This window comes from Cyprinus carpio, chromosome A20, assembly GCF_018340385.1.
Source record: "Cyprinus carpio isolate SPL01 chromosome A20, ASM1834038v1, whole genome shotgun sequence".
Taxonomy (NCBI): domain Eukaryota; kingdom Metazoa; phylum Chordata; class Actinopteri; order Cypriniformes; family Cyprinidae; genus Cyprinus; species Cyprinus carpio.
In genome coordinates this window covers 18008701-18036232 of record NC_056591.1, presented here as the reverse complement: position 1 = coordinate 18036232, position 27532 = coordinate 18008701, and the positions used below count along the sequence as shown (strand labels likewise).

The 27532-nt window shown below is 35.9% G+C and overlaps 1 protein-coding gene across 1 annotated transcript; it reads left to right on the top strand.

Annotated features, from left to right (window-relative positions):
* The first annotated feature begins 631 nt into the window (after positions 1-631).
* On the top strand, positions 632-26142 carry LOC109059047 (rho-associated protein kinase 2-like). Its single transcript, XM_042777914.1, is given in 34 exon segments — positions 632-1387; positions 5062-5143; positions 5554-5654; positions 6095-6232; positions 7012-7272; positions 7693-7837; positions 7935-8073; positions 9443-9534; positions 11438-11600; positions 12660-12744; positions 13132-13220; positions 13632-13680; positions 13785-13920; positions 14271-14362; positions 14768-15014; positions 16730-16836; positions 16951-17110; positions 17544-17704; positions 17885-18069; positions 18293-18362; positions 18475-18578; positions 19134-19336; positions 19454-19543; positions 19689-19783; positions 19900-20082; positions 20188-20359; positions 20803-21003; positions 21792-21859; positions 21945-22033; positions 22847-22925; positions 23021-23285; positions 23520-23796; positions 24924-25002; positions 25384-26142. Coding segments are annotated over 33 exon segments (4506 nt in total). The 5' UTR covers positions 632-1288; the 3' UTR covers positions 25384-26142.
* Positions 26143-27532: the final 1390 nt, after the last annotated feature.

The window sequence follows — 27532 nt, the reverse complement described above, 5'->3', positions numbered from 1 at the left end:
AATCACGGAAAGGTAAAAAAAAAAAAAAAAAAACGCTATATAATGACATTCATATATCGATCATTGGAGCCTAAACAGTATAGGGTATATGTCATCCTATATCATATATATCTATTTCAGCGCTATATATATATAACTATAGCCCTATAAAGATATAGTTCTATATAGCCTCCATACCACACAAAGACAAAATAAAATTTCAAATCACGATTTTTTCCAGCTGATGAAAAATTCATTTGACAGCAATGAATCCATCCTGGGGTGGAATTTACGCCAATACAAAAGCTATAAAATGTTTTGATTCTATCAGCCATGATTGTTCAGACTGAGAATTAATTGTGTATTAGCATTTGAGTTATTTATTTGACGTCATTGGATGACATGACACGCTGTTTTCATTTTATGCAAATGCCTCTAAAAATAATTAATGACATGACACGCTGTTTTCATTTTATGCAAATGCCTCTAAAAATAATTAGGCAAATATTACCGTAACATAATAGTTAATACAGAGAATGGCTTTAAAATATTTACATAAAAATATTCAAATAGTCTACTATGAATGGTCACCGTGTTCACAGCGGAGATGTTTATGCCATCATTTTCACACTGAATGTCAGTGCTGAATTACACCACAGTAGCAACATTTACGAAACGCACATGAAATAAGTCGTCTATAATAAGCTTATTCGTGCTATCATAAATACATGTATGCAATCGTCTAAATATATCTAGTGTAGTAGGCTATATGGAGTCGTATTTAGAGAGTGACGTTTAGCTGGTAAAAGCGATGGCTGAGATAAGATCCGAGGAATTCCAGCGGCCGCAGGGGAGGGACGCGCGCGGCAACAAAGAAACACGCCATTCACCTTCACATGTTCTCCAAGTCCTCTCTGCTTCATTTACTTAAAAATAACAGCCAGGAAGATCAAGAGTGTGATTTTCAACACAGACCGAACAAGGAAAGGTTTTTCCCCCTATAGTTTTTGAACCGGAGCGGGAGAGACACTCGGACGCGTGAGTCTAATTTGATTTTACACCGCTGAGCACGCGGAACGCCGCTGTCATTTACACAGGTCAAGCAAGCCACAACACCACTGAGTTCCTTACATTTATGCAGTGTGTAACATCGGCTAAAGAAGTCATTCATCCAGAACCGGTGAGCTTTGAGAGGCGCCGCGTTGACTTACGGCAGGTAGTGACAAGTTTGTTTCGGACGTTTGAAGTCTCACAATCGCGGCTCTCAATCTGATGTTTACCGGGACCTTCAAAACACCGAGCTGCAGCAATGTCGACCGGTGCAGGAAGGAGACTAGAAAACCGGGTGAGAATACTGGAGTCACTCATCAAGGACCAACGATCACCTCTGAATTTGGAGGGTTTGCTGGTAAGGTTATGGGGATAATGGGATGCTATACAAAAGGTGTTTGTTGTCTTGTAGACCTTGTCACTAAAATACATCTCTGGGAGTTTGAGGTTTTGTAATAGGACTATACATATAGCCTATGTATGGAACATTCAATTCCATTTACATAACATAATAATAAAACAAAATTTTAACATAACCATAATAAAATTATAAAAAAAAAAATGTTTCTAGAAAAAAAAAAAAAATACTGCTGGCTTTATTAGCCAGAAGGTTGGATCGTGATCTAAAAACTCACCAATACAAAAACAAAACAAAAATAAAAAAAAAATAAAAAAAAAAAAAAAAATAAAAAATATAAAAGCAGTCAAAAAAATAACAACAATTAAAAAAAACATTACAAACAATATAAGACACATCTTGGCCAAAATTTGTCTCATGACATTTATTTTGTAAACATTAATCAGTTGATTAAATTAGTGTTTAAAAATAACTTACATGCTTGCATCAGAAAAAACATATATGTTTATTCAAAATATGATGATTACATGTGTACAGGAAGTTTTTGAAAAGATGTGGAGCATGCAATTTGTTTATTTTTGAATTATCCAAATTATAAGCCACATAGGCTTGTTGCGAAGAATATTTATGAAAGGTTGGTTATATTTTGTGTTTGTGTTGTAATGTTAATGTAATATATGTTATTATATTAAGACCACCTTATAAGATAATGAAGATACCAGAAAGCTCTTCCTACACACATAGATTATACAACGCAAAACAAAACTGCATTATATCTTGAGGGTGTAAACAAATGAGTGGACGTTTGTCCCAGTGGACTGTGGTCTTATCTCTGATCAGTGTGTTATCAACACACCCTCCTCCACAGTAATGCTGTCTATATATTTCAAAAATATTCAAAAAAAGTCATAAAAAATCATAAATCACCAATATTACATGATACATCCATATCATGAGAAGGCAGGAAGTGTGAAGATACCATATGTTTATTAAATGACACGGTTAGAGTGAAATGCGAGGACTTGTCAAGCAAGTTTTACAGGGTGAAAATGACTAGAATGTATGCTCCTATTGTCACTTCTAATCAAAGAGTGAAATCTCTTATTACCCAGCATTCTCCTCAGCAGAAGAAAACCCTCATTCCAGACAAGTGCTGCATTTTTGAGCAAGACTGAAAGTTGGCACACCCTGTTTTCTCTGGTGCTTCTTTACTGTTCAGCATTATCAAAATAGGCCTCAACTGTCTGCCTATTGTATTAATTAGTCATTTTGCATACACTTTTATCTGACGCATCTTACTGACTTATTACAAGGAAGTTGTCTGGACTTAAGTGGCTTGCTCAAGGGGACAATGGTGACAGTTCATACTGTCCTTTTTATAGTAGCTGTTCCTTGTGCCCAGGAATCTTTCCTCATTCATTACACCTCAAGCAATGAGTAGTATTTTTTTTAAATTCCTATTGGCTTCATAATAAAAGCCGTTTTATTTCACATGGAGTGGGTTGCCTCAGGGGGTGACCATTTTGAGACCACATGACCAGCTGAATACTTCTCATTTTGTCTTAATAAGCCTGTCATTATTGTACACTTAATCTCACCAAATAAGTTAATCATGAATGCTGACTGCCAGTAGCGCATTTCTGCAATGTCATAAGTACCTGAATACTTTTTTTTGGCTAATGCTGCATCCACAGTATAAGTCCAAGACAACTGCTGTATCATCTAAATCATTAAAATGATTAATGAACATACTTTAAAATAAATAGTTCAGCACATACATGCAGAAATATTTATACAAAGACAAACCCTTTTTTAATCTCTGTTGGAAAATTAGATGATAGCGTTGTATGCTGAACTGTTCCATTTATGGAAAGTGATAGCTATCTATGAACAAACGCTGGAGGTATTGGGTGATGTATTTTTGGTGTGTGTGTGTGCCTATCATGCTCTGTCTATGGGAGGCCCAGGGAAAGACCTAACGAAATCCCTGCTGGTTCAATCCACAGCACATCTACTTTGAAACATCCACTCACTACCTCAGCTGCTTAACCATGCATGCTAAGTAAGCTCTCAGTATCATAGCTGAAAATATAAACAGCCCGAGTTGCATTTCATTCCTCTTTTATCCAAAGGAATTATATCTTTTAATCCCATGCTCTTCCAAGTCATGCTTGTCAGACAAAGATTCGTTTTAGTTCATGATGTCGACATCACAACCCCGTTCTGATACTGAAGTCATTTAGTGTGTTGTTTATATTGATATTTATGATGCAACTGAACTATGGACACTTTATGATGAGTCTCATGACTGATGATCTTTCATTTATTATATTGGATGCAGACTCATTGTGTCCTGCTGTGTTGCTACCAGAGGTAATGTCATACAGGAAACTGAGGTCACATCCTTCAATTGTGGAGAGAGATAGCTGGCTCCAGCTTCCTTTGAGTGTGTGTCTTTGTTTTTAAACACTGTATTGTGGACTGACTCCTGATGCAAGGAAAACAGGATTCTGTCATTGTTGATTTTGCTTGTGTGTGTTTTGGTTTGTATGTGAGTGTTGATTTGTGTTACGGAAGTAGAATTCATGTAACACTCCTTGCGAAGTTAAACCTAAATTTTGAAGGTAAATAACAGATTTTTTTTTAAAGATTTTGAAAGAAGTCTATTCACCAAAGCTGCATTTATTTCATTAAAAATACAGGAAAAATTGTATTATTTTAAAATATTATTACAATTTTTAATTACTGTTTTCTATTTGAATATATTTAAAAATGTCACATGATCCTTGAGAAATCATTCTAATATGCTGATTTGCTGCTCAAGAAACATTATTATTATGAATGTTGAAAACAGTTCTGCTGCTTAATATTTTTGTGGAAACCATGATTTTTTTTCAGGATTCTGTGATAAATAGAAAGTTCAAAAGCACAGCATTTATTTTAAATATAAATCTTTTGTAACATTATAGGTGTCTTTACTGTCAATTTAATGTGTCCTAGCTGAATAAAAATATTAATTTTTACTGACTCCAGACTTATAAACTGTATGTGCATGATCAGTGAATGCAAGATGTAGTGATATCGCAGCACTGGCCTGATAAGGGCAAGTGACAGTTTTTATCAACTGGGCTGAAACGCACAATAGCACGGTGCTATTCAGTTTCCTAATGGCTGAGCCCATGATTAGCTCTTTTTCTTGTTCCAGCTGCAGTTAAACATATTTGTTAAAATTTTTATATTGGGCAAACTAGTTTATGATGAAATGGAAGTGTTTGGCCTGGGAATGTTGGTGTGGGGGTAAGTGTGTTCTATGTATTTGGAAGGGTATGTGAGGCAGTTTCCAGGATCATCCAGTGTCATTCATATCATTAATTTCCGACAAATAAAGTCATTTATAAATACAATTACTTAATGCTGACTGTAAAGGAGACTATACAGGCCTAATCCCATTCCTAAATCTCCACTTTAGCTTTATATCCAAAGTTAAATGTCTCAACAGGACTGTCAGTGTGAGCTTAGTTCTGGGATTAGAGGAGAGTGATGAACTCACTTTGAAGAGATTTTTGGCTGTGTAAATGAAGAGGAAAGCCAACTGTAGAAATCACTTTGTATTTGAAATTATAAGAACTATATCTTAAGTGTTTTTTTTAATGCTTTGCTCTTGTCTTCTGCAGGATTCAGTAACTGCTCTGGCCCTTGATCTGAATCATCCCGCACTGAGAAAGAACAAAAACATAGATTCCTTCTTAAACAGATGTAAGTCTCTTTGGAAGTTCATAGATTATTCGATTTATTGTATGTGCATGGCTTTTGCTGAAGCCTTATGACTTCATATTGTCTGTAATTATAGAACTTTATGTCAGTAACTTGATAATAACAACAAAATAATAATAGTGACTGTTTTTAATAGGTATTGCCAAAATACTACACTACTGCACTTGCTTAATTTCTTTTTTTACATTATTTTTATATATATATATATATATATATATATATATATATATATATATATATATATATATATATATATATATATATATATGTGAAATAACTGGAGAAATTTTGTGCCTGATAAATTTTTTGAGCCTTGTATAATGTAAATGTTTGTTAATGATTAAATGATTAACTGTATTCATGTAGTAACATGCGTGGTGTGATCTCTCTAGATGAAAAAGCTGTGACTCGCCTCAGGGAACTACAGGTGAAGCTGGATGATTTTGACAGAGTCAAGCTGATTGGTCGTGGAGCGTTTGGTGCAGTGCAGCTGGTGAGTGAGTGAGTGAGTGAGTGGGTGTGTGTTTTTGTGAGAGTCTGCCCATGTTATCTGCTGTTTGTCTTCAGGCATAGCCTTTTGTCTCTCTGTGTGTGTGTGTGTGTGTGTGTGTGTGTGCACGTTAACGCCTGTGAGGCTTGTATGCACATGTTCTGCTTGCTCCTACTTACCTGCAACAACACAGAGCATGCCTGCTTTTGTCCTTGTGATAGGCACATATTGTCTCATTCTTTTAGTTTCACACTTGTCAGTCTTTATAAATAGTTAACTATGATAGAGCATTATGTAATGCTTATGCATGCAGTGTGAAGATGAGTGATTTCAATTATAGGTTAAACACTTGTTTGCATAAAGCAACATATTGCAGAATTTGTGTAGTTTCATTAAGGATTTATATGGATGTTTCTGATGTTAATGCACATATGTGCATGTAGGTACGACACAAAGCATCCCAACAAGTGTATGCCATGAAGCAGCTCAGCAAGTTTGAAATGGTCAAGCGCTCTGACTCCGCCTTCTTCTGGGAGGAGCGTGACATCATGGCATTTTCCAAGAGTCCTTGGATAGTTCAGGTGGGATTCCTTCTCATATATAGATATGCCTGTGCGGTACTTTTTTGTAATGTGTGTACTTGAGGATGTTTGAGAACTGCATCTATATTTGGGAAGCTCCACAAGCTGAAAGAAAAACAAAACTAAAGCAATAACAGAGTGCATATAAGGGCACTGTTAAAATATTAAATAATAAATAAGTAAATAATCAAATTTAGGGATGTCAAAATTACCAGTACTTCAATACTAAGTTGATAATAAAATAAAATAAAAATGCAAACCAAGTGCTGTCTGACTGACAGGCGGATGTGTTTGAATGCTTGCACCTCACAGGATGCACCTGCACATGTTGTAGTACTAACACGTCAGTTGACAGTCAGTTGTGTCCTAATAATGTAAATCGGCAAGACAAGAAATATCAGATCTGCTCATTAGACCTTGAAGCCTAACAGAATTGCTGATGTAAAGCTGATTTGTTCTCTATGATAGACTTATCTTAAAAAATAATTAATAATTACTCTGAAAAACTTGATTAAGAAATAATTGAGAAATACTTGAAGACCACATGTCCCTTCTGTTTTTAACTTTACATTTGTAATAGTTATTTTAATATGATAATTTGAATGAAATTAATTTTTAAAAATATTAAATATAAGAATACATTATTACATAATAACAATGTTTTTTTAAATGAACAATTATTACTGTGTTCAATAGGATATTTAATATAGCTGTGGTCTTGCAATTGGAATCAAGTATTGTGAAAATGTTGGCCTCACTCTCTCTCTTTGTCAACATAGCTGTGCTGTGCGTTCCAAGATGTGAAGTACCTTTATTTGGTGATGGAGTTCATGCCCGGTGGAGACTTGGTGACTCTGACCAGCAACTATGACATCCCAGAAGAGTGGGCTCGATTTTACACGGCAGAAGTGGTGCTGGCACTGGATGCCATCCATTCTCTGGGCTTCATCCACCGAGACATCAAACCAGACAACATGCTGCTTGACCGCAACGGACACCTTAAACTCGCCGACTTTGGAACATGCATGAAGATGGACTCGGTGTGTTTTGGGTTGATAAGTGCTTCTGATTTGTGTGTTTGTGTAATTGGGTGTACAGGAGAAAGACAGAAAGAACAAGTCTACATTTCAAAATGTATAGTATGCAAGACTGCAGATAGTTTGTCACAAATCATAGTGTAATGACTATTTTAGGACAGGAAACCTGGTTGAAACTATTACTTTTGCATGTAGGCTGCAGAAATCCCCATGCTGTGATAATTTTGTCTTCGCTACCATCTTGTGGTTAGATCATATAGTGCAGCCTGAATTATGATGATCTCTCAATTAATTTATTAAGTGTTTTTTTTTTTTTTAAAAGCTTAAATGTGCAATTTTTCCATGCTTATATTCTAGCAACATTAGATTAACCTGTGTATAGAATGTTTATATTTATGTAGATACATCTGTATTTGTGTTTAGAAAGGTATGGTCCGCTGTGACACTGCTGTCGGGACTCCTGATTACATTTCCCCAGAGGTTTTGATGTCACAAGGAGGAACGGGTTACTACGGCCGGGAGTGTGACTGGTGGTCTGTGGGCGTTTTCATTTATGAGCTGCTAGTGGGTGAGTAGCGCCAACTTCATCTGCACCCTTCTATCTCCTATAATCTCATTTTATTGTTGTTACCATCCTATGTTCATTCTTCTGTCGATGTGGGCAGGTGACACACCGTTTTATGCCGAGTCCCTGGTGGGCACCTACGGAAAGATCATGGATCATAAAAACAGCTTAACTTTCCCAGATGATATCGAAATGTCAGAGACAGCCAAAGACCTCATTTGTGCCTTTCTGTCTGACAGGTGAGAGAGAAAAACAGTGATTTAGATTGAGTAACCTCTTTTAAACATTAGTCCCCTATTGTCCTGAGATGTGATGTCAAAAGCAGCATGGAATTTTTTTTTTTTTCTAGAGGTCGACCGATAGTGATTTTGCCCTTAACGTTAAATAAAATCATAACAAAAATAAAAAAAAAAAAAACATCCAATTCAAAATAAAACATAACTTAATTTCAAAATAAAAAATAAACAATAAACACTTAAAATTTAAAATAATTATAATAATTTAAAAAATAGCTATACTTGATATTATTTAGTTTGAATCAGTTTTTATTATTTTTATTGTCATATGAAATATATTTAAAAAATTAATAATTGTATTCAGCAAGGGCACCTTATATTGATCAAAAGTGACAATATTTAAAGTGTCAATATTAAGTGACGTTTATAAAAATGTTAAAATAATTTTATTTATTTATTTATTATTTTGTTTATTTATTTATTTAGTTTGTTAAAGAATCCTGAGGGGAAAATGTATTAGTTTCCACAAAAATATTAAGCTGCATAACCATTTTAAACATTAATAATAAAAATATGAAATCAGCATATTAGAAATGATTCCTGAAGGATCATGTGACACTGAAGACTGGAGTAATGCCTGCTGAAAATTCAGCTTTCAGCTATATTCAAATAGAAAGCCATTCAAATATATTTAAATAGAAAAAAGAAATACAGTTTTGTTCACTGTATTGTACTGTATGATTGATAAAATAAATGCAGCCTTGAAGAGCATAAGAGTAACAATCAATAAAAAAAAAATCAGTGTACAGTAAATTAAATCAACTAAAGCCTTTTTTAAAATGATGTACCTGTCTACATCTCTTCATTTTATGTAAAAAAAATCAGTCACTGGTAAAACATCATGTTCAAATGCTTCTACTACATTTCTTTTTAATGCCTTGTCACTCTTTCAGCCTGACAACTTCAATCTGTTTTTCTTATAACTCTCTTTCTCCTCCCTCTCACATGCACACACATGTGAGTATTCCTGATCAGTTATCCAGAGAGGGACTCTATGTTTTCATGTAAAAGCACAACACACAAACCCCCCTCCCTTTGCATTCTGGCTGCAGGAATGTCCCACACGTGGCAGTCCAAACTGCTGCACCCCTCTTATCCAGATGCAAGGGATGGGAGGGGAATGACCTCTCCTTATTTTGGGATGTTGCTGCGTGTGACGCTTTCGCTCCTCAACTCATCCATACTCTGCCGTTTCCCACCAGCCACTCGCTGTTGGATGTTCCAGTCTCACACACAAACGTCACTTAACGGATTAGTGAGCGTGGTTGTGGTTCTCTGTTTGGTTTGCTGACCAGTGTTTTGCTATGTTCAGGGAGGTGAGGCTTGGCCGTTCTGGAGTGGATGAAATAAAATGTCACCCCTTCTTCAAGAACGATCAGTGGACCTTCGACACCATACGAGACAGTAAGCCTCTGAGTGTGTGTGTGGCTGATCTGTGATCATGATTGTAAAAGTCACATTTACTCATGATAATGATAGCCAATTAATTATCACTACTTATAACTATTAAGTCAATATTATTCACTAACTGTAACATTATGCATGTGTAGAATGATAACAGTATACAGTAGATGTCTAGAGAATATACTGAAGTATTGCATTGGTTCATGTCTTGCGTTATTCATATATGATCAGATTATGGATATGGGTTTTTGGAGCACAGCCTTTAAATTTCCTGAAATTGCTGCTCATATTTTTCTCCAGACAAATGCAAACATTAATTTCACACCCTCATGTTATGCTTCTGAGAAAGCCATTTCAGTCATGCATACATAGTCTTGCATTTGCTGAAACCTTTTTTGTTGTGGTTTCTACACACTGACTGTTTTTATTGATATATAATTATAACTGATATAACTGACCTGTTTAGATGTGTTTGTCTTGTTAATCATAATATATTATGGCTTAATTGATGTATATTTCTCCATGAAGCATAATTATCTGATGTGATAAAAAAGCAAAGTGTGATGTTACAGCAACATCATTTTTTGCTGCTTTATGTCATCAGTATTTCATTTTATTTTTTGTTAGTTTTGTTTTGTTCAGTAACATTGCTCTCTGCTGTTATGTGCAGTGTGGAGGAGTGATGTGCTCCTTTTAGGGGGTTTGGTGTTTGGGGCAGGGTTACGGGGGTATGGGGTTGGTTTCAGTAAGGGTGGAACCCAACATGTGGCCCGTAAACAGTTACTAATGAGAGAAGAGCTTCAAAACCACAGAGTTGGACTCGTTTTCTCCTCCTCTCTCTGTCCCTCGCTCCAGTGATGCCTAAATGCACATACTCTATTTGCTTTCTCTGCCTCCACAGTAGTCTGTTATTAGCAGTGGTATCAAGGGGCATTCTGGGAAACTGAGCAACATTGTCCATTTATCTATATAGTGCGGTGTTGCCATAAGGCAAAATATAATTTTCTTTCATTTTCTTGCTATTCAGAATAAAATACAGCAGACTGTGTTTTTGCAAAGAAACCGATTCGATTTTTCTTGCACAAGTTTTTGATAAGTTTAATAGATGTTTATGTCTGACTTTATCTAAATTGGTTTTACAGTATATTGAAAAAAATATGGATGTTTCCATTGTGGTCCAGAGAAGTGCAGTAATACATTTCCTCTTTGAGATTTTTTTTATAGATCAGAATCATTATTGACGGTACTGCAGTTATTTATTAATTTTTTGGAATCACTTGTATTAATAGATTTATAATTGTATTTAATCATTAAAAACAGACAACTGACTCTTAACAATGATGATAAACTTGACTTGGGGTTCAAGATATATTAAAGGATAAATGATAATGATTTGTTTCATTTGAGTGTGTAGGAGTGCAAAATTAAAATTCATCAAATGAATGCCGTTTTTTCACTGTTTGGACATAATGTGGATTATGAATGTATTATATCCTCCTCTAATTCAAAAACTAAACTTAAAGCACAAAGATCCAGCACATCTGTCTCTTTTCTTTTGGCTGTGGAGAGTTTGAATGCAGCCCGTCCCCAATAGATATCTGACACATGTTCTCCCAGTGTGCTCAGCACGTTCGCTCCAGAAGCAAGGAGTGTTTTGGATGTGTTAGTGAGCATGAACGTGTGTGTGTGTGCACAGTAGGTAGTGAGTAAGCACCGGCCAGCTTGGCTAGTCATACATGCCACTCCTCCCTTCAGTACAGTGTCTGCATTGTGTGCTACACACACTGAGCCTTTCACTGTGAGCCTCTCTCACACACAAGCACTTAAACACGACACACTATTTTTGCTCAAATCTTTTACAATATTCTCTCAACCCCCCCTCCCCTCTCTCTCTGTCTCTCAGCCATGGCTCCAGTGGTGCCGGAGCTGAGTAGTGATATTGACACCAGTAACTTTGATGATGATATAAAGGATGATCCGTTAGGAACTGAGACCTTCCCCCCTCCCCGTGCCTTCGCAGGAAATCAGCTACCGTTTGTGGGCTTCACCTATTTCAGGGAGGACCAGTAAGTGTGAAAATGTGTGCGTTTTGTGTTTTATTTGTGACCAGATGGATTCTGACAACGGAACTGTGGCTATTGAAATGTTGTATTGTATTGTTGTATGGCAATTTAATAGAACTCACCTGCGTGGAAAAGGGATTCAAAAAGTCCTTTTTGACCAATGCATTTCCATGATTTTTCCAGGCGCTCAATAGAGATTTTAAGAGTTCTGCACTCAGAAATAACAGTTTCTAGCATATGAAATATTTAGAACTAGAAAATTATATATATATATATATATATATAGCTATATATATATATATATATATATATATATATATATATATATATATATATATATATATATATATATATATATATATAAAAACATGGCTTTTTACTGTTATATTAATTTCCATGAGCTTTTTATTATGCCAGTATAAATATCACTTCTTTTTTTTTTAAAGGAGTTTCTATGACTGGAAAAAAGTTAAATTTGTTGTGAATGATTATCTACAGTAGAGATAAATAACAAAAATGGTGCAATCTGAGACAGAAAGAGTTAAAAGCCCACCTTTCAGACACTGTAGCGCTGTTTGACTTTTACACAGGTATCTTGTTCTCTTCCACGCATGCTCACTCACAGATGAACACTAAAGAGCTATAAAACGACAGCAAGCTCTTGTTATGGATTGATAGAGACAGGATGTACAGTATTTTTGCATGATTATGGTAACCGTGAATGAGTGCTGCATTTGTTCCATCACAATTCCCTCCTTTTTCCCTTTCCTTTCACTGTTTCCTTCCTTGCTTTCTCAGTTTCTCCAGTGTGGCTGAGTGAAGCCACATGGGCCGCTGGCTGAGTTGAGGAGATTGAATAGTTGCTTTGAGATTTTCATTCTTTCATTTCCTCTCTCCTTCTTGTTCCCTCTCTCTCTCTTTCTAACATATTCTCCAAACTGTCTTTTTCATCTTGAATTGATTTGTGAAACCTCAAAGTGTGTTGCTGCAGAGTAAACAAGGATGAAACTAGCAGAGAAGAGTGGAATGTTTACCGTAATGCTCTTTCTATCTCTCTTTCAGATTGTTAAACCAAAACAATAAGTGTTCAGAAGAGAACTCTAGTGCTGAGAATGTCAATGAGGATCATAACTTGAACCAAGCAGAGGTGCATATTTTTTTTAAATAATATTACTGACTTTTATCATAGTATTGATTAATGTTAAATGAGACACACTACAATATGAGTTAAAGAACATATTTCTTATTTTATGTTGATGTATTTGAGCTTTACTGATAGAGCTGTTAGCATACATAAGGCAAAAAGTTTGGGGAATATTGCCCTATAATAGTGGGTGGCACAAAATTAGCACTTAGATTTCTAAAACAGATGCTTATATGACTTGTTCTGCAGCAGAATTTTTTGTGCCATTACTCAACATAATTGGAGTGTTTCTCCACATTCTTTAGATAATTGCTGCTTTTAATAGAGTGGAAAACTACTTGGCCTCAGTTTTTTGTTGACTTTTCAAATGTGTTATGTGCATGTCCCTAGTCCAGTGACCTGCAGAAGAGGCTGAAAAAGTTGGAAGAAAAAGTCAAACATGAGATGCAAGCAAAGGAGGAACTGGAAAATAAATGCAGGTACAAATACTCATAAACATTCAGTAGGATCCAAATAAGAACATATATATTTTTTTGCGTTTTATAAATTTTTTATTTAATATTACTTTTTAAAAAAGATTTTACCACCATAACAATTTAAGTGGAAAGATGAATTTTAATTCGAAAAATATAGCAGAATCATTAATATTTCAATTTCATGTTACGTCACAACGTTCATTTTGTTACTTTTTTTATTTTAAAAATTAAATTACGTATTTGCGGCCCCAGAAATTTGTATTCCACTGTATATAAACACACACACACACACACACACACACGTGTCTGTATGAAAGATAATGGATGTTAAATCCAGAATACTATTAAGTCAAATTCATAACATTATATATCTTAACTTATTCAACAAATTTAAACTGTGTTGTGTCTCAACAGAACAGCAAATCAGCGGCTGGAGAAGTTGTCCAAAGAGCTTGAAGAAGAAGTAAGGCACAGTTTTAAATTGCTCTCACACAACAATGGCCATTACTTCAAAACTATTCAGAAACAAAGTGCAGCTTTCTTCAAACTATTTCTCTCTTGTTATAGGTGAATGCGAGACAGGCGGCGGAAGACTCTCTGAGGGAACTGGAGAGAGATAAGGCTTTGTTGACGCACCAGCGTTCTCAGAGCATAAGAAAGGCTGGACTAGAAACAGACAGAAAGCGTCTGCTTGAGAATGAGGGTGAGAATAGCAGATAGCAACACATGCCGTTGACTCTCAACAATGGCATTCAATTCTGATTCCTTTGAACAGTGACTACACTGAGTATTTACTAGGAGAAGAAAAAAATCTATTCACTAATACATTGATATTAGATCAGTCTACAAAAATTATGATCATAATTTGCTTTATACCTGGTGGATTATTCCATCTTCGGTATTACTCAACATTCTTTGAATTTATTCCCCAAAGCACTGGCCCAAAATTTCTACCTGATTTTCTCAGTATTAACCTTCTCCCATCTAGAAAGTATTAGTTCTGCTCTGCTAATGTTGTGATGTTAACATATTTTGCATTACTCTCTTCTGCAGTGAGCAGCCTGAAAGAGCAGCTAGCTGAACTGAAGAAGAAGAACCAGAACTCTCAAATCTCTGCCGAGAAGAACATTCACCTGCAAAGACAGGTGGGTCCCTGAGAAAAACTTTATCAGACCATTAACCTCAGAACAGTAACTATTATTTAACAAATAGCCAGATGCATTTTAAAAAGAAAAAAAAAGAGGTAATAGTAATTACAAGTAATTACATGTATAAAAAAGGAATAGGAATTAAAACATTAAACCTACTAAGGTCTGTGCTTAATGCTAAAGTGTGTACTTTTTCAATTTTAAAATACTTTCTCCTATACTTTCTCCTAACTTTCTAAAGTAAAAAAAAAAATTCTAAATATTTGAGGTTGTTTATTAAAATAAATGAAGAAATCCACCAATGGAACAACATACTGTTATATTCAAGTTAAGTAAATCTGGTTTTGTTTAAGGGATATAATAAAAGAACAAAAGAGATTCTGATAATGAATGTGTTTTTAGTTGGAGGAGATGAATGCTAAACTTCAGGCTGAGGTGGAGGAGTCCGAGCGGCTGAAGAAGGCCCAGGCCGAGGCTTTGAGACAGTCCCAGCAGCTGGATATCTCTCTCAGGGAGCATCAGGAGCGTCTGGCCCAGCTGGAGAGCAGCCGGCAGGGTCTGGAACAGGAGAAACTGAGCCTGCAAACCTCACTAGAGGTGGAGAAGAGAGAGAGAAGCCTCGGCTCAGAGACCATCAATGACCTACAAGGTAAGTGCATGTGTGTCTATGCCCGTTTATGTTCATTATGAGGTAGGATCTGGAGCAACTTTACCACTCACAAGGTGCATGAAAACAACTGGAAACAAGAATGTGAGGAAAGATTCCAACACTGCTTGTGATAAGGAGATTTTTATTATTTTAACAATACAGATGCGTTTTGGCCTAAGGGCCTTCCTCCCCCTTCCTTAGGCCGAAATGCATCGGTATTGTTAAAATAATAAAACTCTCATCACAAGCAGTGCTGGAATCTTTTCTCACATTCTTGTTTATGTTCATTAGACAGATGTAGCAGTGAATCAGCATCTACAGAGCTTCCTAGAAAGAGATTGTGTTACATTCTAGGGATCACACTTGTGTGCAGGTCTATGTGAGTGAATTCTTGAGTGAAAGCTAACGTTTATGTTTGAGTATGTAGTGATCTGCTCCTCGCTGAAAGACACACTGGGCTCTTGTCTGCTGGGCAGTGTTGTTATGTTGGGGTGGAGCTGCCCGCAGCGAGTGTAAACATTTAAGTGTTATTTTAAGGTCAGAGGCAGGTAGCTGACATTATGTCACTGGACAGAGAAAAACAGGCAAACAAGAAATGTGTCGTGTTTTCAGTTTTGTCTATTAAATTTAAAGGATTTGTTTCTGCAGGTGAAACTTATCATGCCTTCATTTATTTTTGCTATTTTTCATATGCCTTTTATGTGAAGATTTTGATATTTACCCCGGACTAAAGGCCTGTTCACACCAAGGATGATAACAATATAATGATAAAGATATAGTTCTAAAAATCGTTCTCAATATTAAAGAATGGCAGAGTCCACACCACAGCTATAACCAAAAAGGCACAGAGAAACGATATTGTTGGAATCACTTTCAAAACAATTTTTTCCAGCTGATGAACAATAAAAACATTGACAGTCAATCAGAATCAATCCTGCCATAACGAGCTTGAGAATTTAAAGTGGCAGACGAGCGTGCTCATGGATTAAATGGACAATATCGTCTGCTGGTGTGGACGCTAATATAGTTATCATTCTTGGTGTGAACGGACCTTAAGACTTTAATCTTAAAATATGAAAATTTTAAGCTAAACAAATAGTGAAATAAACAAACCATAAACCACTAAATATTTATTGTGTACAAATAATTTGCATCCCTTTTTTTAATTATTCTCAATTTTTTGCTCAGATTACAACTGTCCCTCATTCTTTTCCACCATGACAAATGATTTTGTCACAAGTTTTATAAAAAATTATTTTAGGATTATTTTTGAGATGAAGTACATAATACATATGTATAAAACAAAGAAAAATCCAGGTCATTTGTCATGTCATTTCAAAAGTCAAATATATTAATAATACAGTAAAAATATTGTATTCATTTTATCCATTTGTATTCTGACAATACATAAAATATAATTTCCACCACAAAATAATAAGAATAAAAAAAAAATTGAAATGAAAATCATAAGTTAATTGTTTTTTTAGGAATAGACAAAGTGAAAAAAAAAAAACTACGTTTTATGAGAATTTATTTATTTATAAGGTCCACAGGGTCAAAAATGCCTATAGAAGAAACACCCATTTATGGTTTATATGGTTTGAGGTTTAACATTTAATAACTTGAATTCCTGTCCTTTGACTTCAACTTAGTTCTTGTGTTTTTACCTATCTGTCTTTCTTTCAATTTCATTTTTAATTTTATCTAATTTTCAGGCCGTGTTTCTGGACTGGAAGACGAGTTAAAGCACATAAAGAGTTCTTTATCAAAGACTGAAGCAGAGAAAAGACAGTTACAGGAGGATCTCACTGCCCTGGAAAAGGTGTGTGTGTGTTTTAGCAAGAGACTGAATGATTCAAGTTCTCAGCACATGATGTGTGTTTGGTTATGTGTATTTTTGTGAAACCCATATTAATGTTGTCCCCTTCACCCATAGGAGAAGAGCAAGCAGGAGATCGATTTCTCCTTCAAACTCAAAGTCATTCAGCAGAGTCTGGAGCAGGAGGAGGCAGAGCATAAAGCCACTAAAGCCAGATTGGTCGACAACAACAAAATCAACCAATCCATCGAGGAGGCCAAGTCTGAGGAGCTGAAAGGTAAAATGACAAGGTTGACTCTAATTTAAAAACTCACATGTATATGTGTACAAATTTCACTACAAATTAAAATAAAATAAAATAGGGGAGTGCAGTTTAGAGTGAGGGGGAAAAGGCTTACCTAAGGTACCCATACATTTACTCTGGGGAAAGTGCCCAATTTCCTCTCTTAAAACAAACCTGGACTAAATATAAAACTGTTGTTCAAAAGAAATTTGAGACATAATTTAGACTCACAACAAAAAACTTGAGCATTTAATCTTTGCTAGGACATTTGGAAGTGCCTTACATTTACCCCGTATGAAAACAAAATATTTTCCTCATTCCAAAATGACTTTTCCATTTTTTGTGTTCTAGCGGAGTAAATATTTCCAAAGTATGTAGTACAAGCTTTTGGCTCTTTCAGAGTTTGGTGTGTGTGTTTGTGTGACAGATATGGAACATAAGCTGCTGGAAGACCGATCAGCGAAGCAACAGTTGGAAAACAGACTGATGCAGCTGGAGAAAGAAAACTCAGTATTAGACTGTGACTACAAGCAGGCCAAACATGAGCTTCAGGAGCTCCGCTCACTCAAAGAAAAACTCACTGACGAGGTACACCTGTCTGACTCTTCTTCTTGCCTGACTGTATCTGTCTGATGTCTGAATTTTAATTATTTAATAAAAATTTGAATTATGTCACTTGCTTTGTAAATATGTTTTATTTTTGCTCATATTTTTAGCACTTCACTATTTTTGGCACTTCACTATTTTTGGTGTGTGTGTGTATGACAGATGGAGGTGCTGAGTGTGCGTGTGCAGCAGGAGACTCAGAAGAAGACTCTGTTTCAGGCAGATCTTAATGTACAGAGGCAGGAGATTAGCACCCTGCGCTCCTCTGAGAAACAGCTCAAACAAGAGCTCAACCATCTGCTGGAGCTCAAACTCAGCCTGGAGAAACAAAATCAGGAACTACGCAGGTGAGTTAGGGTTGCTGATGTACTGTTTACTCCAATGATATTGTTCTTCTGTGTCATTGTCTTTATACAGTGGTTGTGAAATGTCACTATTCTCATGGAATTAGAATGATTAATAAAACTTATAGTCATCGCTCTTTAACTCACAAAATAAGCATAATAATGCATAGCACACTCATATATTACGCATGCAATAAAAAGGTCTCTTTTCTCTGTTTCTAATCAGGGAGAGAGAAGAAGCTGACAAACAGCTGAAAGAGCTGAAGGACCAGTTGGAGACAGAGCAGTACTTCACAGTATGTCTTCACATATTTTGTCAGTGAATGTGTGGAGGGCTGTATTTAGGTTGGTTTGTGTATCTGTGTCCTCATATTTGTTTTGAAATCAAATGTTTTTCCTTGATTTCAGAAACTTTATAAAACTCAAATTAGAGAGCTGAAGGAGGATGGTGATGAAAGGGCTAAACTCTACAAAGATGCTCAGCAGAGAATAGAGGACCTGGAGGAAGAGAGGTGTGTATTTGCACACAAGTATTTGCTATTGAAATAGGATGGTGGGACATATGAAGATGACTCATCTTGTTTTTTAACTACAACTTTTTTGTTTGACACAATCACCTGTAATCATGATCTATCAGATAGATACATCTGCGCAGAACTCATGTAAGGACCTAAACAATGTTTCTCAACAAGTAACTTGTAGTTTTATGCTTCAACCGCTAGACGTTACAAAACATTACACAATGTAGCTTTAAGATTTTCTTGGCTTTTGGTTCTTGTCTTTTGGCTTTGAAGCCATCTATATGCTAGTGTATTCCACATCACAGATAGAGTGCCTCGTAATGGAACATCACAGTTGAGCGATATAAGCAGAGCTTTTTCCCAGTATGGAGAAAGAGCAATATGCATTTGAAACCATACCAGTTAGCACAAGGCTAGATGAAAAGTGAGGTAAATAGATACAGTTAGTTAAAGATGAAGGAACAGATAAGAAGTTGTATGCATGGTTCTCTTACAGCACACTGAATTCCTGTTCATATACAAACTGGTTTGTGTATGTTTATATAGGGACTCCTTGGCAACCCAGCTAGAGGTGAGCCTGACAAAGGCAGACTCCGAACAGTTGGCGCGCTCCATCGCTGAGGAGCAATACTCAGACCTGGAGAAGGAAAAGATCATGAAGGAGCTAGAGATCAAAGACATGATTGCCAGACACCGGCAGGAACTAAGCGAAAAGGAGAGTACCATCAGCTCGGTGAGAATTAGAGCGAGTATAAGAATGTATTTATTTAATATATAATAAATATTAATTAATCTGTGCACACAACATAAACATTCATTCATATTAATTAATTAAATATTATTTTTAATCTTTTGTGTTATACCAGCTCAATCAAACCAAACACACACCGACCATGTATGCAACCAACCTAACTAGAAAGAAGAGCTCAACAATCAGCTCAAAGACCTACATCATAGTGAGTAGGCTGCTGAATTCCTGTTAACAATATAACAGTATGAATGGATGCTATAATGGATGCAATATGAATGGATGCTATTGATGCTATAATGTTCATATATGTTAATATATGTGCTGTAACATTTATAAATGTGTATACACAGAGCTAGAGATGTCCAGAGAAGAAGAAAAACAGATGAAATCTTTGATCCTGTCTTTTGAGAAGCAGATACAGTCTGAGAAAACTCTCAAGAATCAGGTGTGTTTGGCTTATAACTACAGTATACATGTACATGTTACAACATTGTTCTGATAGCATAAAATAGGTGTTATTAGCATGTCTCAGGTAAATTTGATCAAATGTTTGTATTGTAGGCTATAAACAAACTGGCTGAGGTTATGAAGAAGACAGATGTCAGGCCGCAGCATGGCAACATCATTGACATCCGCAGGAAGGAGAAGGAGAACAGACAACTGCAGTCGCAGCTCCGCAATGAGAAAGAAAAACTCAACAACACCATCATTAAACACCAGAAAGAAATCAATGAAATGCAGGCTGTGAGTGATGTTAAATATATTTAAAAGAAATGTAACCACCAGAAAACCTAGCCACTGTTCTGCATACATATATAAAGGACTCATAAAATATTGTTTGGTTTGCAGACATTAGCAGAGGAGTCTCAGGTGCGACTGGAGATGCAGATGGCCCTGGACAGTAAAGACAGTGATATTGAGCGTCTGCGCTGTCAGCTCACTTCTCTCAGCATTCATTCTCTGGACACCACCAGCATCAGCAGCACCGGCAACGACCTGGATAGTGATGACGTTTATCCAGGTAACCATCCAGGTTATGACCCGTCAAGCACAGGACCGCCTAATGGTTTATGCTATCTATCTATCTATCTATCTATCTATCTATCTATCTATCTATCTATCTATCTATCTATCTATCTATCTATCTATCTATCTATCTATCTATCTATCTATCTATCTATCTATCTATCTATCTATCTATCTATCTATCTATCTATCTATCTATCTAATTATATTTTTCCCCGATTATCCACTGACTCTAGAACACATATAATCAATACGTTACTGCCACTGTTTTTCTGTTTTACCTGTTTTCCATTTCACTCTATCTTTCATTTTTGTTTACTTCTACCCTTCTTTTTAATGTTCCTTTCTTCCCCTGGTCACAATGGCAAACTAAATTTATGCATCCTTTTGCTTCTTTTCCTTCATTCTTCTTTCACTCTCACCGTGATGCCGCTGTAGTGCGTATCACACACTCACACACCTCAGAGTCCATGTCCTTCACATACCAACGAAGCTCCAGGTCAGTGTGTATTGATACCCGGCCATGCCGGATTGCTCCTCGGTTCCCCTCCGACTCAGAAGAAGAGGAGGATGAGGAAGTCGAGTGGGGGCAAAGGCCCGCCCTCACATATGAGAAACCCACTGACCAAGAGTCTGCAGGTGACCCTGCATGGAAACAAATCAGCACGCATACTGCCCCTTGCTCTCCTTTACTTGCATTCAGTGTGGAGTTCAAATACTAAACACCTAGACAGCATTTTGGGGCGTGAAAGAGCCTGTGAAGCCGAAAAATGCTGTCTAGGTAGGCAGCTCACTAGGTCAGTGATTCCCAACTAGGTGTACACATACTCCAAGCAGGCAATTGGATTATATTTTGCTTTGTTAATCTATAAAACAGTTTTAACCTATACAAATGGCTTTGTTTAACCTATACAAATAATGACTTTAAAACTATAGGAACAAAAAAAAAATTATTAATTCATTCATTTATTTGTTTATTATGTATTATTGTAATTAATGGCTTAACACATTGAGATATTAAAAACTCACAATAATAATTCTGGTCTGATGTTGATGAAGAGGTACTACTGATGGGGATGTTGGGGTACATAAGACAAAAAGGTTGGGAACCACTGCATTATGTTTTGAAACACAGCCACACTTTCCAATATGGTGTGAAGCTCATTAGATTTGCCATAATTTTGCACATAATCACACTGATCACCATGTGTGTTTTTTGAAACTCTAATAACACTACTAAAACATTTTTATTCCAAGAGACTTCCAGTACAGGTTTGCATTATCCAGCTGGGAAAGATGTTTTTGAAGGCTTAAAATTGCTTGAAGAAAAATGAATCTGCTTGGTCATTTTCAGTTTGACAAAACCTTTAAATAATTATTGATTTTGTAAAACACTCTTCTGTTTTTTTCTTTTTCTTTTACCACAGATTCTAGTTTTGAGGGATGGCTCTCAATGCCTACCAGAAACACCAAACGGTTTGGATGGGAAAAGAAGGTAAAGGTTTAGACCTATATACTCACATGTCACAACAACAAACCCACTCTGATCATCTGTGCGTGTATCTCTGTGTAAATTGCAGTATGTGGTGGTAAGCAGCAAGAAGATCCTGTTTTATGACTCTGAGCAAGACAGAGAGCAGTCCAGCCCATTCATGATTCTGGACATAGAGTGAGTTTGAAAACTTATCTAAATTTAACATTTATATATTTTAAACAGTGTTATATTAGTATCATTGAGATATTATTATAATTTTTATTAATATTTTGAGTTTATTTTAATATTTTCTTCAGTTTCATTTCTACTTTATTAAAGTTTTAGTCATTTTGTGTTTTTGACATTTTTATTCGTTTTTTATTAATATTTCTACAGTTTTTACTTTTTATTTCAGTTTTAGTAATTTTAAATTCAACTTATTTAGTTAAAGTTTATTTTGTATCAAGTAATGAATTGTAATTTTTAACAGTTTTAGTTTTAACCCTGATTCCAAGTTCATATAAAATTTTGATTACACAGGCTGAACATAAACTAATAAACTTGTGTGATGCATATTCGTCTGTCATACATAAATGAAACACATAAGATTTCTGCATATTTGTTTTTTTTTATAAACTATTTGCATCTATTTTTTTTAAATAATCATATTTTCAAATTGCTTAGAATCAGCATAAATCTGTTAATTGTGAAAATAATTAAATTAATTTAATAATAATAAAGAATATGAACATGGTTAAAATATGGCTTAAAATGTTAAAATGTGAACTGGATTTATTGATAAATATATAAACCTGGATGTTGTGTATTTTTAAAGTTTATTAGTTTGTTATTTCTCTGTAATCCAAATGGATGGAAATTTTATATGCTAAAAATATAAATTCCAATAGATAAATCATAATACATACTTCATACACCATAAACATTTACTGCTCTCTTGCACAACATTAGCCAACCCATTTAATTGTAGCCTCCTTTTTCCCCTCTTAGCAAACTCTTCCATGTGAGACCTGTCACTCAGACAGATGTGTACCGCGCAGACCCCAGAGAAATCCCACGCATCTTTCAGGTAACATGCTTAATTTGTCCCTCCAGGAAATGTTTTATCATCCTTTGAGATTAATCTTACCAAACTTCAGCTTTCTTCTTCTGTTCTGTCTGTAGATATTATATGCTAATGAGGGAGAGAGCAAGAAAGAGGAGCTTGCTATGGAACCCTTATCAGCAGCTGAAAGGTCGTCGTTTATCCCACACAAAGGTCACGAGTTTGTGCTTACGCTTTACCACTTCCCCTCAAGCTGTGAAGCATGTCCAAGGCCTCTGTGGAACGTCTTCAAGCCCCCACCAGCCCTGGAGTGCAGGCGCTGCCGAATCAAATGTCATAAAGACCACATTGATCGCAAAGAAGAGGTCCTAGCTCCTTGCAGAGGTCAGGAGGTCACACTCACAAAGCACTAAAAAATTCTAATTTATATTACTGTCTGTAGCTTGTTATAACTATTATTAACATTATAAATGTCTTTACTGCCAGTTTTTATGAATTTGATGCATCCATACTGACTTCAAATGTTTGTTTGTTTATTTTAAATATGGACTTTTGAACCTCCACATTGTGTATTTTAGATTGAAACTGACCCGTTTGGTTCTTTTTTTTTTTCTCCAGTGAACTATGACATGTCCACGGCGAAAGAGCTACTGCTGCTGGCCAACTCCACAGGAGAGCAGCAGAAATGGGTCAACCGCTTGCTCAAAAGGGTCCCACGTAAACCTATAGCCCACTCCTCAAGCATAGCTATAGCTTCTTCCCACTCCGAGGCGGCACCAAGTGGCCTGTCCCCTCAGCCATCTCCTCACCTATCAGGCCGTTCATCCCCCAGACTTTCACACAGAGGAGCCGTCAAAGTGCATTCCACCCGACAGCAGCCTTCACCTAAGACCAGGTGAGAACCTCTTGACAGATCCATTTCTTAGAAAGGAGCTTGAGAATTATGGGTTGAAATATGATTTTTAAAAACAGTGGTTCTTAACCAGGAGGTTAGGCCCACAAGGGGGCCTTGGCACACTCCCAAAGGGGACCACAGAATATTAAATTATTGTTGAATATATGTATAATTCTAATAATAGTTGATATTAATGATAATTTTAATTATCTTAATTAAACTGCTAAAAAAATAAAATTAAGATGAATCATATTTCTTCTCTTAATAATTATTGTTTTTATAGAAGAACATACAGTTCTTGAAACATTTGGAATCGCAAAATGATTTGAGATTAATTTACCTACACTGACACTCACAGTTTCTGTTAATAATATATTATAGTTCTGTTAATATGATATTATGTAGGGGGCTTGTGTCATTAGTAAGACAGTTTGGGAATAAAGTGTCATAAATTTTCTATGAGGAAAAAAAAAATTACATACAGGTTTGGAACAAAATGAAAGTGAATAAATAATGGCAGCTTTTTCATTTTTGGGTGAACTTCTGCTTCAGTCGAAGTATATGTAGATGCTCCAGGTCATGGTGCTGTCGTATGTTAACCTGGCACAATAAGTTAGATTTGGCTGTGAAGTTGCACAGGTTCTCTGTGGCTTACATTATAATGCTAACCTTTTATTGCCCTGGCCCCATGCTCCGTATCATTCTTCATTGACCTGTTCACCTTTCACCTTTCACCTTCCCCACTTGTGCTTATGTGTGGAGAGTAAGTACACTGCATCGCTGCTTGTCGCCCAGGTTTTCTGAATGCATGTGCTGCCCTGAAACAAACGGTTGGCTCTGTTCTGTTCTCTGTATGCATATAAAACAGCACAGATATTCACAGATGATTATGAATGAATGAATAGCTGCCAACAAATGCCATGGTAAAATCAGATTTTATAGTATAGTTAACTGTAAATAGAGAGCTGTGTCTGACACTATCACATCTTTTTAAAACTTAAAGAAAAAACTCATTGCATTTCTTTTGCATTGCATAAACTGCATTTATCTGTATACTTTCAGTTAAACATGGGTGGCCATAATTTTTTACGTTGACTTTGAGGCCAAATGACTCCTCTTTGTTCCAGATTGCTTGAGTTGGGCCTGAAGGACTGGGGTTGGTCTCTTGATGTTGAAATGGATGATGACGATGTAATAGACTTCTGAGTTGAGTTTGTGGGGTAACCACAGTGATGCCTTAGCATGTATTTGTGCCTGTGCGTTAATGCTTTGGCTTTAAATGTGTTTTTTGAAGTATGGCATTAAATAGCGTGTTTTGTTCTAACTGTGAGGTACTATTACTAGGGCAGGTTTTAATATTGATACTGTATTTGATGCACTAATATGAGTTGGCATGCATGTGTGTAAATGTTTGGCTGAATTAAAATATGTCTGGCTTAGTTTGATTGAATAAGGTGGGTCTGAAAACTGATGATGTGGTTGTGTGTGGTTGAATATGGAATGGGATGTGAAATGTCTGCTATTTGAGTTTTGCATATTTTTTTTTTGTCACTGACCTGAACCCTCTCTCCTCTCTTTTAATTTCAGTTAACCTTGGTGAAGGTTGGATAGGTGATAGTCCATCTGGGAACAATGAAAGCGGAGAATGTCATAGTGTTCTTTTTGGCAAATGGCAGGACTTCCAAGTGCCAAACTTCACAAGTATAAATGACTGGGGAAGGTGGGGGGGGGGTCTAATATTTAACACAGAACAAGCCATAAATCACCTAAAGGGTGTAGTTTCAATTTAAATCATTTAAAGGGTGTTTTGTGTCTTTCTAGACTATACAATTCCTCAAAAAACATTAAGTAAAAGAATTTTAAACTTCAGAAGTTATTTTTGGTTTCCTTGCAAGGTTGTCAGTTAAGTATGACTGTTGCCTGAGTGTGTGTTTGAAACAGAATATATACTTCAGCTCTGCAGTTACATGATCATCTGAATCTGAATCTATTTTTGTTAGGAAAAACAGATAAATATTTAGTGACAGATTATATTTTTATCATGCATAACATCAGAGAACACTTTTGAAAAATGTTTTTCAAAGAGCATTACTTAGTTGTTTGCCAGATCTATCTGCTCAAAATATATGCATTATTGAAGACTGATATTACATGATGCAAGGATGCAATCCATAGCACATTTTAGCATTTTATTAATTGCTGTGACAAAAATTAGATACAACCTGTATGTATAGTGGAACATGAAGATCTCCGGTCTAAACATTTTCTGTATTTTGTCATTTTGCCACTGAGAAACTGTTGAAACATTGTGAAATTGTTAATAAAAAAGATTTATTTGCTGGAAGACCTATGACTCCTTACGTGTGATGATCCAAAACTCATCTGTGGCGTTTATACAGAAAACACAAACATTTTTTTTTAGGAAGGTTGCATTAAGGTATTCAAATAGCATAATCATCATTACTTGTTTATAAGAAGATAAAGCTTTTCTAGATTGCAGTATTTAAACAGGTGGGTAACTAACATGTTGAAATATTAGATGACATTCACTGAGGCACTGTAAAAATTAACAAGAAAAAAGGGGAAAATATTATTTTATGTAGTAAGATATGTTGCCATTGTAATTTACATGCTTTTTGGTGGTTGTAAATGATTCACAAGAATTGATTAATAAAAACCTGGAAAATCCTTTATTGCATGTTTACCTATGTAATATGTGATTTAGGTTATAAAAAGCAGAATCAGCTCTGCATGAAACTTAAGTTCAAGACTAGACTATATATTCTTATTTCTGTTGTGTCTTGTCGAAATATTTACAGCTATTATTTCCTAACACTTGCACTGCTACACAGCTGCCTAGCTTATGTGCAGAGTGTTTCACATCCAGCAAAATGCAGACGTGTCTTCAGATCCGACGAGGTCAGTGTCATTTGTGTCTCTGTTAACTTCAAGCAGCAAGACCTTCCCGGGTAACACTACAGGCCTCAGTGTCCACTTCAGCAATTTAAGCTCCATAACATCTGATGACCTGAGGATCTTGTCCCATCTGAGGCAGCTCAGTCTGATCAGTAACCAGCTGTGAACATTACCTGTTGACATGCTTTTGGGCCTGTTTAATTTTCATGTGCTTGACCTTACTGGTAGTGTGTGTGTGTGTGTTTACTTAACTAAAATTAGTTCCAGTCCTCAAATTTAATCGACCCCATCTGTGTTTCCGCATCCCAGAGACTGTCAGTCTGTCTGTGCATTAGTGAGGACTTTTCATTAGTAGTACTGGTTTTATGAGTATCAAAGATTTGATCTATCAGGAGCTAAAAAAAGCAAGACGAACTTGTTTTCCTTGACCTCAGGAACAACTACCTGCAAAACCTGACTCCAGGTATATTGGATGGATGTTTGTATGCTGTGTTGTATGGTAATCCATGGCCCTGCAGCTCTAGTTTGGCATATCTATGGCATTGGCTGCATATGAATGAAAAAAACTTTTCATCATGATAAAATCACTTGACAAACACCTGAACACATGAAGTGTAGAAACATCACTGAAATTGCTGCCGCAGAGCTTGGGATCATATAATAAATCATATAATAAAATAATAAAATACATATTTTAAAACATGCTTTCACAGATGTTTTTGAAACGTCTGAATACTTTATAAACTGGAATGTAAAAATGTACTTTGCAAAATGATAACGTAATATTTACTATACTTTTAGGAGTTTACTATACTTTTTG